Source organism: Athene noctua, chromosome 12, assembly GCF_965140245.1.
Source record: "Athene noctua chromosome 12, bAthNoc1.hap1.1, whole genome shotgun sequence".
Classification (NCBI taxonomy): Eukaryota; Metazoa; Chordata; class Aves; order Strigiformes; family Strigidae; genus Athene; species Athene noctua.
The window spans coordinates 2,575,826-2,588,515 of record NC_134048.1 but is presented as its reverse complement, the minus strand read 5'-3'; the positions used below and the strand labels follow the sequence as shown (position 1 = coordinate 2,588,515).

Sequence of the window (12,690 nt, the reverse complement as noted above, 5' to 3'; positions counted from 1 at the left end):
GCCCCTGACTGCAGCCCTGCGTGCACCAAAGTTACCACGTGCTGCAGAGGTCAGAGGAGGGAGCACTGAGATCACTTGCACAGCTGCTGTGTCTGGCTTCATGGGAACATCTGACAGCACTGTGCAGAGGCTGCTGCATATCGGTGAGGCGTAATTTCAGAAAAATGGGTAAACTGACCTGAATCTCAAGCTCTGCAGAGTCACCATACTCTGCCTAGGTGTGCAGCAGTGCCCCATTTCCTCACACTGCTGAGATACTTGGCAGTAGGATGTGAATTGCTTCTGTCATCTTGGCAAACGTGGTACTACAGTCATTCTTCACAGCCACTGCTGCCTTCACCAATGGTGCTTTCTCTTGTTCCTCAGGGCCTACCGATTTCCATGTATGGTGGCACTCTAATACCCTCGCATCCTCAGCTAGCGGATGGCCCAGGAGGCCCCCTCTTTAACGGGCTCCATACTCCAGATGCCGCCTGGAATCCCATGATCAAAGTTGTCCAGAACTCAACAGAATGTACTGATGCTCAGCAGGTAGTGTGGCTGCCTTTTCCCACCTTTGCTTACGTGGAGCTTCTTACAGTGTTGTGGTTTGTTTTCTTTTTCTTCATTCTTTTGATAGGTGACTTTTTTTTTTCCAGTTCTTTGACACTGGAATTGAGATTGTCTGTTTGCATGACTTTTCCTTTACAGTGTGTCTGTGTTTATAAGAAATGTACAGCACTACCTGTACCAAAGCTTTCAGGTAAAATAAGTGGTATTCTAAGACTGCTGAGCCAGGTAAATTAACATTGTTATAAGCGAGAGGGTTTACATCCATACTCATCATCTTGCAGGTTGTCACTTAAACCTTGGCCAGTGCTGAAGACGGCTCCCAGCCTTTGGATGATCTGGCTGTATTTTGGGGGAAGCCTTAAGCTTGCCCTCTAGTGGTTAAACGCTCTGTTAAAGGAACCTTTATTTGTTTTCATAATAGACTTGTCTTTTTATTTCTTGCTGTAGATTTGGCCTGGCACCTGGGCACCTCACATTGGAAACATGCATCTCAAGTACGTCAACTGATTTAAGGGGGTCTATCCTTTTTTAGCCTTGTTTGGGAATCTTTATGATCTTGAGAAGCCCTGGGGATTTTTTTAATGTGCCTAACTAAGCAATTTTCTGTGGGCTGTAGCAATGGAAGAAACTTGATTGCCCGTTGTGTAAGAACAAAATGATTTACCTATACAAACTAATTCTGTTCTCTGGTTAGTTTAGCCATTTTGAACTTAAAAATCAGATGGAACTAATGCTTTTGGCTGAACACTACTGAATGCTCCTTGTATGCAGCAGAGAACTAGCTGATTACATGGTTTCAACCTTTTAGGGTGGTAAATACATGTATAATTGTTTACATACTTAAAAGGAACAGCTGAGTAAATTTCATGTCGTATAGTGGCTCTACTTTATGTAGCCTGTATTAATGTGAAATATTTACCTGAATATTCAATAAAAGGCAAACAGTATTTATAGGTTGTGTGTGAAAATTTTGGAAGAAGCTGTATGTCCTTGTCATCGGTAGCTGCTGCCGTGCCCAGAGGTGCATCTCTTCAGGGTCATGTAATTAGCACGTGGATGCAGTCAGGCTTTGGGGGAGGGTTTTGATCTGCAGTCATCTGCAGTACGAGGTCTGCTGAGTCCTCCTTTCCCCCTGCCAGTTCTTAGCCTGTAATTTTCTTTGTGAACATGATTGTGCTTTTTTTTTTTTTTTTTTTTTCCTTCTGGATTAGTTCTGTGGCTTCTAGCACACTTTTTCCAGGTGGGTTGCCTGAGAGATCGGGTTTTGCTCAGAGGCTGGAAATAAGGGCTGAGTGTGGTGGCATTTCAATTTGCAGAAGGTAAATAGGTAGCTCAGAGGTAAATGCAGGGGTTCTTCACCTGACTTGCTGTGATCAGCTGCCTAGAACCAGATCTTAGGAAAGCAGACACCACTTCCCACTAGAGCGAAACGTAATATATTCAACTCTAAGCTTCTTGTAACCCTTTAAATCTGGTAAGAGCTCAAGTCCTTTCTGTGAGGAAGAAGGGGATTTTTGCATACATTCATTGTCCACCCAGGTGCAGAAGTTCTCCACTTTCTGCACTTGGACTATGCTTATTTCTGCTTTTGCTCAGTGGTGATGCAGTAACTAGACTGAATGTTTGGTCCATTCCTCAGGCAGGTAATGACAGTGCAGATAGTGTCCAGTCTAATGGACCGCTCTGTGGGGTCTCAGACTAGATGGAGATTTCTCCACCTTCCTCTACCTTCTCCAGCCAAATCCATACATGCAGCAGCAGAGTTTCCCCACGAAAAGCATGAGGAAGGAGTACTGAAAAGTGCACAAGTAATATCCAAGTACTGCAGGCAAATCCCAAAAATGCTACTGGATGATATATTCAGATATTTTTCCTAGTATTTGAGGAAGAAATGTAAAAAACGAACTGCTGCTGACCCCCTGATAGTGCAAACACCAAAGGAGAAATGCTTATGGTAACAGTAATTGTGTTGAAAACAAATGGTGGTGTAGTGCTGGAGGTGTTTGCTCTTCTGGGGAGTTGCGGGGGGGGGGAGGGGCCTGAGGCCCCTCCCCCACCCGTTTGGGCTCCATGGCTGCAAGAGGCACAACCACCTCCTCCTGCCCCATCCCGGGGAGCCACCATCTCCCTGTCCCAGAGGGCTACAGCTCCACCCCAGGTGGCACCGTCTACTCCACCACGCCAGGGGGTAAGGCCCAGCATGGGGATGGGGTTGTCCCTCGAGTGGAACGGTGGCCTCAGCTGCCTCAGCCCGGCCAAATTTAGGTAGCTCCTTCCTGCGGATCCCTTCCTGAGCTCTCTGTTTGGGCATAGGTGTCTGCTCTGGGTGCCAGGTACAGGCAGGTTTGTGGGGTGGTGGCTTCCCTGGCAGTCCAGAGCTGGAGTGGAAAGGGGAACCCCAAATACTGCTGGAAGTTAGGGCTGTCGTCTCCCCGTGGTGCCTGGGGGTGCGGGTGGAGGGCAGCGGGCTGCCGGCAGTGCTGCCGGGCGCGGCACTGGTCCCTCGGGGTGGGCGCTGCCCGGGCAGGGCTGGCTGGAGCCGGGGGAGGCGTGGGGGTAGCACAAGGAGTCTGCTCCTGCCCAAGCTCCCCAGCCCTGGGGGAAGGTACTGGGTGGCGCAGCTCCCTCCAGGGATACCCTAGGCCTACCATCTTGCCCACCCTCCGACCCCCTGCCAAAGCCCCTGGTTCAGCTGTTGAGCAGGTCCTTTTCTCCCCCGTGTGTCCTCCAGGTAGCACCTGCCCCGTCCCTGAGCTGGGCATGTTTGGGCTGAGCGGCAGGCACCCACTCTGTGGGCGCTGGCTCATTGTGTGTCTCCGATAAGCTTATCTGGGGCCGGCGCCAGGCTCAGGGCTGGCGGGGCGGTGGCAGGCGCAGTGCAGGTTGTGTAACGTGTTTGTGTGCCAGGAAGGGCCCGGCCCACGCAGAAGCTCTGGGCTTGCTGCTGCCCGGCGCTGGGCTTGCTGCTGGAGCCTGGCAGGGAACTGGTGTTGGGCCGCAGGGTCAGCCGGGCAGGGGGAGGCAGCTTGGACCTGTTGCAGGGTGGCGGCCGTGGCACGCAGGCACTGCCCAGGGGCTGTGCACCCAGCAGCTAGCGCCCTGCAGCCAGTGTCCCTTCAAACCCAGGGCGTTGTCCTCAGGCAGGGCACAGCAGGGTCGCTTGCTGGCCAAGGTGCTGGGTGCAGCTCCCTGTGGTGCCAGCGGTGGTGGGCACCCGGCATTTGCTGTTTGAGAGCTGCAGGGAGCCACCCCCGAGCCAGCCACCTCTGGGCGGGGTGTGCTGGGGACCTGCCGCTGCCTGCCCGTGGGGATTGGGCTGTGGCCGAGTGCCCCAGGGCTGGCCTGGCCCCCCAGACAGCACAGGTAGCTGCAGCGTCAGCTGCCGCAGGGCACCTGCAGCACACTGACCCCCCTGCCCTGTGCCCTGGCAGAGCTACAGGAGCCTTGGGAGGAGGAACTGTGTGGGGAGGAGCTGCTGGGCCGGATGGGTGTCACAGTCTGCCCTGTTGGAAGCCCCACAGTGGCTCCAGAGCCAGCTGTGTCACTGAGCTGTGTCCCAGCACTGGGTGCCACCCCTGCTCTGGGCTCTGGCTGTGGTGCTTGGAGATGGCGGCGGCCAGGGGCTGGCGGTGCCTGAGAGCCCCCCACTTTTGGCAGGTACCCGCATCATCTACGACCGCAAGTTCCTGCTGGAGTGCAAGAATTCACCCGTGGCCAGGACCCCTCCCTGCTGCCTGCCCCAGATCCCCGGTGTCACATCCCTGGCCCAGTCCAGCCTCGTCAAGCTGGAGGAGCTCAAGGAGCGGAATGAGAGTGAAGAAGCCATGCCAGGTAAGCAGCCTGGGCACACAGCCCCTGGCTACACATGACTCAGGGCATGGAGCTTCCGCCTGACTGCACAGGCAAGGGGAGACCCCAGTTCCAGCTTCTGCCCCCTTTGCCTGCATGTTTTTCCCAAGGCAGCCCTGTCCTAACACTGGCCCTGTATCCCTCTGTACCATTGCAGATCAAGACCAGTTTGAGATGGACATCTGAGTTTCCAGCTCCCTGTCTGCAGGCCGTGGCTGGGCCTGTTCCTGGGCCTCGTGGAGGTGCTGGCACCATGACCAGCTGGCTGCAGCCCTCTCTGATGCTGGGGATGGACGTGTGACACCTCAGGCTCTAGCACAACTGGCTGGTGCAATTGCCTAGGAGCTCATGCTTGATCAATAAACACCATGAAACCCCTGTGCTGATGTGGTGTGCCTCTGTTAAGGCTCAGCTGGGTCCTCAGAGGCCCACGGAGGGGAGCTGAGAGCTGAGCAGCACCAGGAGCCCTTGGGCGAGTGCAGAGGATCTCTGCCTCCTGCACCAAGGCCCTGCAGGCTGGGGGCGGATGAGGACAGGCCCTCAGGCTGTGGGGCAGCGGCTGGGCAGCCTTCCCGCCTGCTTGCTGGCTTGGAAATACCAGCTCCCAGGGGCAGTGCCTCTGCCCCCGTGTGCCTCCTCACATCTCCCTCTCCTGGAGGCCACGCAGGACACTGGGGTCTGAGCCGTGCCAGGGTGGGTGGGAGCCCAGAGGGGAGCAGGGGCTGTAGCTGCAGCACAAACCCTGGCCTTGCCAGGCCGCTCTGGGTGGCAGCAGGCCAGCCAGCCCCCAACCACCAGTCTCCTGCAGGAGAGCTGGGCCACCTCCCTGGTGCTGCGGGTCGCCCCCTGCCACTGCCCATGGCAAGGCCGGAGGGGGCCAGGCACTGCTGCCCGCTTGACCTGGGAGACGCTGGGGCTGCTGCAGGGCCCTTCCTTCCCTTTGTGTCGGGGGCTGCAGAGCACCCTGCCGGGTGGGGCACAGGACCCCTGGCCCAGCCTGAAGCTGCTGTGGGCTCGCCCAGCAGTCCTGTCCCTGCTGTTCCTGGGAGAGAACCAGGCCCTGCCTGCTGCCAGAACCCCAGGGCAGGCTACAGCCAGGGGCAGGTTAGTGCTGTTTATTAAACATCCTGTAGTGAGTCACCACTAAAATGTCACAATGATTAAAATCCCATTTTCCTGGGTGAAGAGGGGGAGGCAGAGGAGGTGCCCAGACCCCCCTGGGCAGCAGGGGCCTTTCTCCTGCCGGTGGCCCTAGGCATGGGCTGCCCTGATCACAGTCCGCAGCCCCTGTCCCTGGCATCAGGGCTCCTCCTGGCCAGGCCTGGCCGTGGTGTTGCCATCCGTGGCAGCAGGCAGCTCCGCGGTGGTAGGCAGCTCCCCAGCAGGCAGCTCCGCGGCGGGCAGGCCCCTCGTCTCAGCGATAAGGCGCTTGACGCCCACCAGCCACTGGCTCACCTCGTTCACGTGGTCCACCATGAGCGAGCGGTGGATCTCGTCAGCCGCATCCCAGTGCTGCTGCTGGAGCTCTGCCAGGACAGGAGAACCCGCTGAGGGCCTGGGGTCAGCCTTCCCGCGGGTGCTACCTGCCCCAGGGCCTGGCCTGGGCCTGGGCCCCGCTCCCCTCGCCCCTCACCTTGCACCAGGAGGCTCATCCTCTTCCTCACTGGGGTCGACAGCTTCCCCTGCGCCCACATGTCACCCAGCACTGTCAGCCGCCGCCCGATGTCGTCGCACACTTGTTTCTGGAAGCAGAGGGAAGCTGGAGGGGGAACCTGCCCCCCACCAGCTCGGGGGTGCCCCCGGGGCAGGGCTGGCTCTCTCTGCTCGCAGGCAGCCCGGGCACAGGTCCCTGCTGCCCGCAGGGCCTGGGGCAGGGCCGCTGGAGGGCCGGGGCTCACCTGCACAGCGGGGCGGCAGGCGGCCAGGGCCTCCCTCAGCGGGGCCAGGACGGCGACGGCGGGCACGCTGCACTCCTCCGGGCAGGCCCCAGCGCTCGGCCTCCCGATCTCTGCCCGCGGGGCCGGGCCCGTGTGCCCGAGGGGGGGCGGCCCCAGCGCTCGGGGCGGCGGCGCTGCCGAGGCAGCAGGGGCACGGGCCGGGTCTGCAGCAGCGCCTGCAGGGAAGAGCCATCAGCCCAGCCCCAGGGCCGCCTCCGGGTGCCGGGACACTTGTCCCCCCATTCACACGGGTCCAGCAGGAAGGGGGGGTCCAGCGACGGCCCCCCCGCCCATACTGCCCCTCTGCCTGCAGAGGGCTGGCACTGCCCGGGCTCTGCACCCCCAGGGCCGGCAGCGAGGGCTGGTGCCACCGGCTCTGCATCCCCACGGCCACCGCGGTGGAGCTGGGGCGGGCAGGCCGGGCTGCAGCTCCCACCGGATCCAAGCGGGGGGAGAGGGGAAAGAAGGGAGAGGAGAGGCCCCTGTGGTGCCACCAGCCCCGGCAGCCCTGAGGGGGGCAGGGGTAAAGCGCGGTGGGCCGGGGGCTTTGCGGGTGCTGACCTGGAGGAGCCCCCTCGGGTGGAGGGGGGGCCCGGCGGGTGAGTGGGGTTCGCCTGGGACCCCCGGCCTGTGCCTGCAGCCCATAGGAGAATTGGGGGGGGTCGTTCCAGCCACGGTCCTGGTTCCCTGCGGCAGCAAAAGGCACAGTGAGACCCTGGGGGGGACCAAGGGACCCCCCCCGGACAGGGGATGCTGCGGCCCTGTGTGGGGATGGGGGTCCCTCTCCCAGCCATGGCCTTCCTGGGGCCCCCACACCGGACACGGCCCCCCCCCAGCGGGACGGGGCCCCCTGCCCAGACACGGCTGCCACACCGGACACAGGCCCGCAGCGCTCAGCGCCCCCGGCGACCCCCCCCAGGACCATCCCCGGGCGCCGCCTTCCCGAGGCAGCGGCCCCCCCAGGACGCGCCCCCCGGCAGCTCCCACGCCCGGACACGGGCCCCCGCTCCCCGCCGGCCCGGAAGTCGCGCCCCGCGGCCCCTCACCCGGCTTCACGTAGAGCTCCGCCATGGCGCGCGTCACGCCCGGCCGCGCCCCTTCCGGCCGAGGGGGCGGCGCGGGGGGGAAGCGGCGGGGCCCCCCGCGTGCCCGCCCCGCCGGGGAGCCCGGGGACGGGGCGGAGGGGGGGGTCGGGGGGGGGGTCGGGGAGCTCCGGCCCCGGCCCCGGCGCCGACCCCGGCCCCCGCCCCGGCTCCCTACGGGGTGTGGAGGAGGGCTCGCCGGAGGCGGAAGGCCTCCAGGAAGGAGAAGAGGCCCCGCTTGCGGGCACTGGCCCCCACCGCCCCTCCGCTGCCCCCGCTCGCCTTGGCCGCCCCACCGGCAGCGTCCCCCGAGGCCGCCGGCCCGGCCCGGCCCCGGCCCGCCGCCCCCTTCGCCTTGGCCCCCGGTGCAGCGGCCACCAGGCACTTCTGGTACTGCACCTGCGGGGGGACAGAGAGGGGCCGTGGGGGGAGCCGCGGGGGGGCACACACGAGGGGGCGTGGCCGCGGGGTCAGACGCGGCGGGGTGGGACGCGGCGTGGACACGCACCACACAGCATCACGCCGGGGCCAGACGCGAGGTGACATCCCTTGGGGGTGGCCACGGGGGGGGACACGCCACGGGGTCGCCTGCGGCGCGGTACGGCCACGCGGTGGGATTAACGCAGCAGCAGCACGGGGGGGGGACGTGCCACGGGGCAGGCCACAGCGCGGCACCACAGCGTGGCTGTGGGCCCGAGACACCGTGGGGGGAGCTCCCTACCGCCCCCCCTGTGCCCCGGGCCTTGTCTCCTCTGAGTGTGCCTGGAGGGCTGGGAAAACGGGGGGCTCAGGGGGCGCCCCCTCCCACTCACCATGCAGGCTGCCTGCACCGCCTCCGAGATGGTGCCGGCGTCGGGCTCGCACCAGAAGGCCGTGCACTGGAAGCGTTGCCCCGTGTCCACGATGAGGGCAAAGGTGTGGGCGTCCCGGCCCACACCCAGGAAGGTCACGTACCGCACCTGGCACTCCCAGATGTGCGTCGCCTCCTCATCCTCCTGCGGGGACCCCGTGGGCCCATCCACCCCAGCCCGCACCCACGGCAGCCCTGCCACCCCCACCAGGTTCCCTCTGCCATGGGGCTGCCTGTCCCATCGCAGTGGCAGCGGGCTGCCCACGTTGGCCGGAGCCCCCCGTTCCCCTCCCCACCTGTGCAGGGTGCACCCTCATGGCCGTGTCAGACACGCGGATGAGGGAGGGTGTCCAGCGCTCCCGCCCAGGGCCCCTTGTCAGCTTCTCAATTGCTTCATTCAGCACATCCATCCCTGGGGAGCGGGAGACCCCATCCCATCGGTCCCGGCCGCAGCTGCGGGCAGGGTGCAGGCAGGGTGCTGGGCGTGGCCGCTCAGCCGCCCCACTGCAGGGGGTTCTGGGGTGCCCCCCTGCTGCGGCAGGGCCAGCAGTGCTCACCCATGGCCCTGGGCACGGGCAGGCTGCCAATGTACAGCGCCTCATAGGTCTGCATCGACCGCCTCACTGCTTCCAGGATATCCACTGCCAGCACAGGAGAGGTGGGGCGGGCCCCATGTGCCACACCCTGTCCCCGAGGACCGGGGGCACAGCCGGGCAGGCCAAAGGGCTCTGGCCGCTGAGCATCCAGCAGCCTGAGGGCGAACTGTGGGCAGGGGGAGCAGCCAGCAGCAGCAGGGGGACAGTACCTTGCAGTGGCAGGTCCTCAGAGGAAACAGGCTCCAGCGTGGCAGCACATGGCAGCCCACTGCTCGCTACAGCTCGCTCAGCCACAATCTGCAAGAGACGGAGCTCCCGGTGCCTCCCCTTACCCCTGAGACCCCCAGGCCATGCCCATGCCCGCTGGGGCCCCTGCATCCCACCTTGGAGCACATCTCATGCAGGGCCTTGGCAATTCCCTTGGCGGGCACGTTGCAGTGGAAGACGTGACACTTGAGGACACAGGTGTCCTTGTCACTGGCTACAAAGGCGAAGTCTCTGCAAGGCCACGAGCAAGCCAGTGAGACCCCAGCAGAGGCAGCCCCACCCCATGCTGCCCCCATGTCCTGCGCCCCCTTACCTGTCCCTACAGCCGCCATGGCAGTCAGGGAGGGAGGAGAGGGGACAGGTTATTATTGCTGGGGTGCCTTACCCTCTCAGCAGGCAGAGCCACCCCCCAGCCCCTGGCTCTGCCCCGTCCCTCAGCACCTGCCGTTGTTGCAGCCAACACCCCAGACACGGATGTTGAGGATGGGCTGGCAGTGGATGAGGCTGTGGTCGAGAGGGTCCACCAGGCTCATGGTATCCTTCTTCAGAATCATCACCAGGTCCTGGCCCTGCAGAGGGTTGGCAGCTCCCTCAGCCTGGCAGACGGCCTGAGCATCCCCAGCACCCAGCCCATATGTAGGGACACCCCCCATCCCCCAGCCTACTCAGCCCCAGGTGTGGGGACAGGCCTGTCTGCCCCCACAGCCCTCCCCAGGTACCATTTCAGTGTGTGGGAACAGCCCACCCAGGCACCCCTGGCACTGTCCCCAAGGGACAGCCCTGTCAGTCCCACCTGCCCTGCACCTGGGACCCGTGCATGGATGCCTGAAGTGGAGAGAGTTGACACTGGCACTGGTCCCTGGCCCCCCCGCCAGGCACAGTCCCTGCCCGTGGGACAGCCAGGCTCAGCGGCAGCTGGGTCCCGGGGTGGGACCCTGCCTGGCAGCACCATCCCAGGCTCTCACCTCGCCCCAGTTCTCCGCAGAGCCCTGGCCCTTGCTGTTGGAGAGCTGCTGGATACAGTTGTTGACGGCAATGCTGCTCTTGCCAGGTGCCAGGTCCTCCTCGGGGATCTCCACCCAGCCCAGGGAGCGCACAGCAAAGCACTGAGCAGAGACACACGGGGTTCAGTGCCTGGCCAGCACAGCAGGCCCCCGCCCGCACCCCTTGCCGTGACAGTGTGGTCACCCTTGATTTTTCTCCCATCTTTGTCCCTGCCAGCCCCAGCCCACAATGCAGCAGCGAAGGCCCTGAGGTGGTACCTTGGAGCCGGGCTCTGCACTGTGCTGGGCGTCATCTCCGTGCCAGGGCAGCGAGGTCCTGTGGACGGACAGGGCAGTCAGGGGATGGCTTCTGCTTCGCAGCATGGGCCTGGGACACCCAGGGAAGTGCCAGGATGCCCTGGCACTGGCAGACGCCCATGCCACCAGCGGGAAAGCATCCCATGGAAGTGACCACCATGGTCCTGGTGGCACTGTGGCACACGTGGCACTGCTCTGGTGAGGGGCACCGGGGCCCTGCACCCAGCGGTGGTGCCCCACAAGCCAGCAGAGCACGTAGGCAGCCCTACCTCCGGGACAGCGAAGCCATGGGGCTGGGAATGGGCCTGTCCTTTGCTGAGTGCTTTGTCGTGGGGGCCTGGCAGTCCTGGGAGAGAAGAGGAAAGGGGTGAAGGAGCAAGAGACGCTGTCAGGAAGCACCAGGTAGAAAGGAGCCCTCCCTTCCAGGACAGCAGTCGGCATCCCATGTAGCCAGGATGAGGCCAAGAAGGAGCCTGCTGGAGCCTTTCAGGGGGCTTAACCCTGGCCAGAAGCGGGCTGAGCAGGACTCTGGGGTGACAGAGGCAAGCCTGCTCCAAGGGGGGCTCGACCAGCTATTCCCAGAGCGCCCTTCAGCAGGGTTCTGCCAGGAGGTAGACTCCAAACCAGCCCTCACTCCCTGCTCACAGCCCCTACCATTCCCTGGAGCGTCTCCTCTCCATCGGACTCCGGGCGCCCTCCTGGGCCGGTGGTGCGTGCGGGGTGCTGCCACTGTGTCGTGCCAGTCGGCACATGCCAGTAGTAGGTGCCCAGAGAATCACGGATTTTCCTCCAGCCTGGGGGGAGGTCGGGGTCTGTCTCCAGGCTGTGGTCACTCCAGAGGTTGTCTATGCAGAGGGAGAGTGTGTGGGAATGGGTGGGGGAAGGCCCCTGGCTGCAGGGTGTCTTGAGAGGCGAGCAGCTTCACCCAGCAGTGAAAGGGTCCTGCGGTGGCCTCCGTGGCACATGGCCCAGCGGAGAAGCCCGGCGAGGGAAGGCTTGGCCAGACGCCAGGGAGGCGGCAGTCGTGGCAGACCCCAGGGGAGCCGTCAGTGCAGGCAGCTGCCTCATTGGTGCCGGGAGGGATGGGGTGACCCCGGCACGGGCACCGAGTGTAGGCAGCCTGAGCCTGCCAGGGGACGCATCCCGCAGAGTGCCCGGGCAGGGCCCAGCGCTGCCAGCCCAGAGCTTCCTCTGCCAGCATGCGGTCCCCAGGCCCTGCCAACACCCCCGAGCCCGAGGCCGGCTTCCTCCGGCTTGGCGGGGGAAAAGGATCTGGGGACAGAGCCCTGGGGTCCAGCAGGAGGAACGCACCCTCGGAGGGCTGCAGCTCGGCGGGGGAGATTAATCACCTCCTCCCCGCACCCCGGGCCCTGGCGGCGGCGCTGCCGTGAGCCCGCGGTGCAGCGCCGCGGCGAGCTCGGCTCTGGGGAGCGCGGCCCGGGCCCGCCGGGCCCTCGGGGGCTGCCCTGCCGGGGCCGGGAGCTGCCGCGACCCACCACCCTGCTCCCGCGCCCCGCCGGGCCGCGGACCCGCGGCGGGGGCACACGGGGGTGTGGGGGTGCCCCCCTCGACCTTGAGCGGGGCGGGGAGGCGGCGCGGGCCGAGCCGGGCGCCCCCAGCACCGGCCGCCGCGGGCCCCGCTCAGCACCGCGGACAGCGCCGGCGCGGGCACGGCTCCGCCCGCGGGCACCGGCCCGGCCCCGCACCCCGGCCCCGGCCCCGCACCCCGGCCCCGGCCCCGCACCCCGGTCCTGGCCCGGCCGCGGCTCCTCGCCCCGGCCCCGGCCCCGCAGCCCGGCACTGCCCCCGGCCCCACACCCCGGTTCCCGGCCCCGGGCCCCGGCCCCGGCCCCGCACCCCCGGCCCGGCCCCGGCCCCTCCCGCCGGCGCGGCTGACCGTCGCAGTTGACGAGGACGATGGCCAGCATGTAGTCCTTGCCCAGCATGGCCCCGGCGCCCGCCCCGGCGCGGCCCCCCCGGCCCGCCGCCTCCCCAGGCCCGGACCCAGCGGCGGTGCGGCGGGAGGGGCGGGAGGGGGCGGGAGGGGGCGGGCCGAGGGGGGCGGGGGGAGCCGGAGCCTCAGGGCGCGGGAGGGGCACCTGGGCGGTGCTGGGCCAGGGGAGGGGGTGTTCGGGTGCCCGGCGGGGTCACCGGAGCCCGGGGGGGCGGCGAGGTCCCTCGGGCGTGTCGGTGCAGATGGCCGGAGTGAGGTGAGGGGCGTTTGGGGGCAGAAAAGGAGGTTTCTGAGTGCAGTAG

At 65.0% G+C, this 12,690-nt stretch overlaps 4 protein-coding genes across 6 annotated transcripts in view; 2 read left to right on the top strand and 2 right to left on the bottom strand.

Moving 5' to 3' along the window:
• The window catches only part of ANKHD1 (ankyrin repeat and KH domain containing 1), a 114,854-nt gene extending 113,795 nt beyond the window's left edge, over positions 1–1,059 (top strand). For all 3 annotated transcript variants that reach the window (XM_074916424.1, XM_074916423.1, XM_074916422.1), the window contains 2 exons: positions 367–531; positions 1,000–1,059. In XM_074916424.1, coding sequence (XP_074772525.1) covers positions 367–531; positions 1,000–1,059 — 225 coding nt within the window. The remainder of the gene's footprint in view (positions 1–366; positions 532–999) is intronic.
• Positions 1,060–2,751: 1,692 nt separating this feature from the next.
• EIF4EBP3 (eukaryotic translation initiation factor 4E binding protein 3) lies at positions 2,752–4,728 on the top strand. The gene is given in 3 exon segments (XM_074916426.1): positions 2,752–4,120; positions 4,122–4,383; positions 4,559–4,728. Coding segments are annotated over 3 exon segments (375 nt in total). The 5' UTR covers positions 2,752–4,036; the 3' UTR covers positions 4,588–4,728.
• Positions 4,729–5,501: 773 nt separating this feature from the next.
• SRA1 (steroid receptor RNA activator 1) lies at positions 5,502–7,506 on the bottom strand. The gene is made up of 5 exons (XM_074916187.1): positions 7,385–7,506; positions 6,900–7,025; positions 6,300–6,514; positions 6,035–6,143; positions 5,502–5,927 (listed from the first exon to the last, which is right to left on the bottom strand). Exons 1-5 carry the CDS (start codon positions 7,407–7,409, stop codon positions 5,701–5,703), a joined length of 702 nt encoding a protein of 233 aa, XP_074772288.1. The 5' UTR covers positions 7,410–7,506; the 3' UTR covers positions 5,502–5,700.
• Positions 7,507–7,588: 82 nt separating this feature from the next.
• On the bottom strand, positions 7,589–12,477 carry APBB3 (amyloid beta precursor protein binding family B member 3). The gene is made up of 13 exons (XM_074916186.1): positions 12,332–12,477; positions 11,089–11,279; positions 10,704–10,780; positions 10,396–10,453; positions 10,099–10,239; positions 9,575–9,702; positions 9,447–9,452; positions 9,250–9,364; positions 9,076–9,163; positions 8,828–8,911; positions 8,567–8,682; positions 8,233–8,415; positions 7,589–7,819 (listed from the first exon to the last, which is right to left on the bottom strand). The coding sequence occupies exons 1-13, from the start codon at positions 12,378–12,380 to the stop codon at positions 7,595–7,597; spliced, it is 1,461 nt and encodes a 486-aa protein (XP_074772287.1). The 5' UTR covers positions 12,381–12,477; the 3' UTR covers positions 7,589–7,594.
• Positions 12,478–12,690: the final 213 nt, after the last annotated feature.